Source organism: Adiantum capillus-veneris, chromosome 7, assembly GCF_014529385.1.
Source record: "Adiantum capillus-veneris isolate H3 chromosome 7, ASM1452938v2, whole genome shotgun sequence".
In the NCBI taxonomy this organism is placed as follows: domain Eukaryota; kingdom Viridiplantae; phylum Streptophyta; class Polypodiopsida; order Polypodiales; family Pteridaceae; genus Adiantum; species Adiantum capillus-veneris.
Window position 1 is genome coordinate 97,326,213 of NC_140937.1, and position 5,100 is coordinate 97,331,312.

At 44.4% G+C, this 5,100-nt stretch overlaps 1 protein-coding gene across 1 annotated transcript; it reads left to right on the plus strand.

Moving 5' to 3' along the window:
• The first annotated feature begins 428 nt into the window (after positions 1-428).
• LOC147454285 (uncharacterized) lies at positions 429-1,496 on the plus strand. Its single transcript, XM_086517025.1, has 2 exons — positions 429-851; positions 927-1,496. Exons 1-2 carry the CDS (start codon positions 429-431, stop codon positions 1,494-1,496), a joined length of 993 nt encoding a protein of 330 aa, XP_086373151.1.
• The last annotated feature ends 3,604 nt before the right edge of the window (positions 1,497-5,100 follow it).

Below are 5,100 nucleotides of genomic sequence, written 5' to 3' on the forward strand. Positions count from 1 at the left end.
CTGTGTGGCTTCCGCAGCGGAATGTTTGTCTATCAGTAGAGCCGGAAGCACTAGCTCATCGAGAGTCAGTGGGCATAGGTTGAGAGAATCTCTCACCTTCTATTAGTTGTACACTAGTAGATCTTGCTTAAAGGCACATTGGCCTTTAAGTGGGAGGTTGTTGGGGTTAAGGCCTATGTGCCTTGACCGGTCGCCCAGGTCATGGGTGCCCGCCCACTGTTACCGTATACTTATAGTGAGTATACTGTATAGGGGGAGCTGCCACTTTAGAGTCTCCCCACCCACATCGTGTGTATCTCCTTCTCTCTCTCTCACTCTCCGTCTGTGGTGCTCCCCGATCCCCTTCAGGGAACACTCTTCTTCAACAATCCAAAAGAATGGCATATACAAAGGGTAAGTATATAGGAAGCGGACCAAGCATAAGCAAGATGAGAGACAGGGCAGCTTCACGACAATTTCACACACCTACTCCATCACAGACTAGCCGTGTTGTGAACGATGCAATTGGAGGAATTGATCTTCCAAAGGTGCCAGAGGTTTTTGGAGACCGGGTTACAATGACAAGGCGACGCAAGACATTTTGCAATGTTATAGGCGAGGAGGCAAACAGTTCACACAGGCAAGAGTATGTCACTCAAAATGTTTCTCGACAAAGAAAGGCTCGAAAGTTGTCATTTGGAGATGCATCACAGGTAACCCAAGATCACTTTATGGATGAGGATAATGATGGGGTGACAATTAGGGCCATCGAGGTTGACATAAATGACACCATGTGGGCAATCCGCAGGTGCAAACCGGGGTCTAAGTTCACTTGCCAAGGAAAAATCAAAGGAGTAAAGTGCAAGAAAAAGGTGAATTTATGCAAAGAGGGAACAACGGCACCAAGTTTTTGGGGGAAACGCAACTGGGAATGGTGTAACAATGAGACATGGGTATGGTTTTGTAGTGATGATGTCAAACATGTGTGGGATGTATGTCCATATATTGTGATGCGGCCTCCAAGACCTCCACTTGAGTGGCCAGTGGCACAGGGCACGAACTTAACAGCGCTAGAAGTAAAGTCTTTGCAGCTAGCGGCGTTTCACATCGCAATAGAAACTATGGAAGTGCAAGGGCAAAGACGTGCGGGCAGGTATAGGACAAGTGTTTCTGAAGAGGCATCGAAAAGGATTGACAGTGCTTTAGGACTAGAAATGGTCATCGAACAAGTGGAAATGGTAAAGATCGGTAAGCATGAAGTCTTCATTGCAGTAACACCAAACTCGAAGTTACGCGGTGAGAAATATCGAGTCACAGTAGCTAGGAATCCTAGTTGTACTTGCAGAGACTTCCAAAGGAGGTCAAGGGAAGGAATGACCTATGTGTCTTGCAAACACTTGTATTATATCTACTTGAGAGTGTTTGGAATGGACATAAACAACAACATGTTCATTCATCAGTCTAGTTTGGCTGATAACGAGCTCAAAACTTTACTGAGTGCACAAAGACTGTTGTAATAATCTAGCATTTGTTGGGATATCACATTTACCTTGAGTTGTGAAAACGATGATATTTGTTTTGAGTTTTCAAGAAAGTGAATTCTATCATTGTTGTCTTTTGAGAGAGAGAGAGAGAGAGAGAGAGAGAGAGAGAGAGAGAGAGAGAGAGAGAGAGAGAGAGAGAGAGGGAGAGGGAGAGAGAGAGAGATAGATAGATAGTTCTATTATCGTCCTCGGAGGTTAAATATGACCTATGGGACCAAATGAACATGTCACGTGGTGTGAGTGGAGGTCATAAGTGACTCTCGATGCTCAAAAATGGCTGAAATGAGCGTCGCAATAGAGAGTCCACATCGTGGTTGGGAGAGGAAGGTATGTAGGGAGAGCTCATGGATGAATATATGGGGAAAAGAGGACCTAATGTGGTCAAAAGTTGAGCACTCAAGTAGTGTGTGGTACTCACTTTCTCGCACTTGACGAGGGCATAAGGTGCAAAGTCGATGACACTCCTTGCCAGTGCCCCAACGTCCTGTCTCGCAGTGTAGAGAATTGGAGCTAAGACGAATGGAGGCAATGGTGCGGATCACACTCAACGGGATGGGCTCAAGGATGTCGGGATGGGTTTGGTTACCTCGTTCGGAGAAGAAGAGAGATTTGTAGTTTGGGGCAACGTGTGTGGTGTAATGGCTGAAGTGAGAACCTCCGGATTTCTCCCAAGCCATGATACATTGGCGTTGTAAGAAGGCCTCATTAACTTGGGAGTTGATCGACGCATCCTTGACCAAGTGACATGCATCCCATCTTCCAAACCATTTCTTGATGTCAAGCATCCACCCCGAACTTAGTATTTTGCTCTTGCATGTCTTTTGAACCTTTTGACTTGCTTCATATGCGATTCTAGGAAGTCGATGCAAAGGGCTACGTTGTGTTTTATGCATGTACTCCACAACCCTTTGCATGCCCAAGACCTCAATGGGAAGCGATCCGGACTCAAGAAGTAAGAGCATGTAGGGTGTTTGTGTCTTGACTTGGAGAAAGTTGGTGAGAAAACGCTTTTGGACATTCTCAAACTCTTTCCAAGTAGACTTCCCGATGCTTCCACCCCACACCTCCACTCCATAAAGAAGCACCGGTGTCACCAATGTGTCAAAGAGGTACTATTTGAGAGCCCAACACTTGATCTCTCCAGCATTGCACATGTTCTCAAATGCATAATAAGCCCTCTTTCCGGCTTCCAAGCAACGCATTGCACAATCCTTCCATTTATGATTGGATGGAACCTCAAGGCCAAGGCACTTGAAGTGATCTACCACTTCAAGTTGCTCATTGTTGTATACAATGCATGGATTTTTGTCATTGAGGGTATTAACAAGCATAACCTTGGTTTTGGATCCATTCACGATCAGCCCGCTATGTAGGCAAAAGCGTTCCAAGACACTCATAAGCTTTTGTGCATCTTCTAAGGTATGTGCCAAGAGCACTACATCATCGGCATAAAGCAAAATCATGATCACCGCATTTCCGATCTTAACCTCTTCTATGCCTTCTTGCTTCATAAAATCAAGAACTATGCATTCCAATCCATCAATGAGTATCCCAAAGAGGGTTGGGGAAAGAGAGAGAGAGAGAGAGAGAGAGAGAGAGAGAAAAGTGAGAGAGAAAGAGAGACAAAATCATCAAAATAAAGAGAGAAACAGGATGAGAGAGAGAGAGAGAGAGAGAGAGAGGTGGTCCTTGAGTAGCCCACTAGAAGGAAGAGTGGGAGGAGAACCGGCGGCAATGGGTGGTGGTGGTAGGAGGAGGAGTGGCAGATGGTGGTAGTGAGCTAACACCACCAACCACCGGTGGTGGACTAGGGTGTTGGTTGTCATGGGTGGTAAGGGGCGGCAATGGGAGGTAGAGGTGGTGGGGAAAAAAAAGCAAAAAAGCTCGCTCCATAACCACCCCCCCTAGCCAAATGCCACAAGGAATGGAGTTTGCTTGATTGAGACTTTGAATGCAATCTTGTATGCCAACAAGGTTCATTGAAGATGCATGTCCCAGGACCCAATCAGTGTCTGTGCCATTTTTGTGATGATGCATTTAAGAGTCTTGTTTGTACTTTTTCCTGGTCGTTGCATTTGGGGTAATAGGTGGTAGACTTTTGGTGTCGAATTCTAACACAAGATCAAATTCTAAACTCTTGTGTTAATGCCTCCACTATTTCATTTAGGAAATGTGCCCCCTGATCACTACCCAACTTTTGAGGGAAGTCATACACCTGGTGATCACCTGCTCATATAAGAAATTTTTCATCTTCTTTACAGTATTGTTTGTTAAAGCCTTTGCCTCTACCCATTTGATGACGTAGTCCGTGGCTGCCACTATGTATCTTTGCTTATCGGAGTTTTTGAACGGCCCCATGAGGCAATCCCCCATTTCATAAAAGGTGCTAAGGACTCAATTGAATGTAGTGGGCCCATATCTCTGGGAAATGACTTTCCCAATTGTTGGCGTATATCACATCGTTGCACCCATTCATGCACGTCCTTGAACAAGGTACCCCACTAGCATCCCATCTAAAGCACTCTCCTAGTTGTTATTTCACTTTCCATGTGCCCGCTTGCCCCCCTGTCATGTGCTTCTGTCAACAGGGTTGTCCTTTGTGCTTCAGGGATGCACCTTTGTAGTATGGCATCCTTTTCCAATTTGTACAGTGCGTTGACAACCCGAGTGAAATTCATGGCTCTTATTACCAGTGCCTTCTTCCTTCTACGGACCATCCCAACGGTAGCTTGCCTGTTTGCAAGTATGAAGCCAAATTAGAATTCTCATTGGTTATTTCCAGCTTGAATAGATGTGCATCAGGTAACTCATCATTTAGTTCAATATTGTCATCAACTGGTGCCGCTGTGGACACAAAGTCAGCTCCAAAGTGACTCTTGCCAAGTTTGTGGATGATTTTAAAGACAAATTCATATAACAACAACATCCATCTGAACAATCTACCTTAAATGACCACCTTGTTGATCAAGTGTAGCAATGCTTGGTGGTCAAAATAAAACACAAATAAATTTCCCAAGAAGTAATGGCTAAGCTTTTGCACTAAAAATACCATGCCAAGCGCTTCTCTCTCCGTTGTGATGTAGCCTTGCTCTGCTTGGAAAAATCTTATACTGGCAAAATATATAGGGAAGTCCACTTCCCCTTTGGGTTGTGCTAGTAATGCTCCTAGAGAAATGCCTAAAACATCTACATGGACATGAAAAATTAGGTCCCACTTGGGTTTCCTTAGAATGGGCTTTTCATAGATGATTTTCTTGATTTCCTCAAACCTTATCTGGAACATTTTGTCCCAGCAGATAATGGCCTCCTTTTTGGTTAAGACATGGAGTGGAGCCGCTAGTTCTGTCAATTTTTCTACAAACCTTCTGTAGAAGTTGGCATATCTCGAGAAGCTTGACACTTCATTTGTGGCATGGATTTCTAAATTCCTTTAACTTTGTCATCAGTCATGTCAATTTGGGCACCTAAGAGACCAATAGAAGTTATGATGAAGCAAGTTTGGCGACCAAAACAATCACCTTAAGCCCAAACTCTCACAAAACATGTCAAGAATGAAAGACTAAACGTACAAAAACCT

Excerpts from the sequence above, each read along its gene's own strand:
- LOC147454285 (XM_086517025.1), top strand. The coding sequence starts at position 429 with ATGAGAGACAGGGCAGCTTCACGACAATTTCACACACCTACTCCATCA. Across the intron at positions 852-926 it reads GAGTAAAGTGCAAGAAAAAG|ACATGGGTATGGTTTTGTAG; the intron begins GTGAATTTATGC and ends TGTAACAATGAG.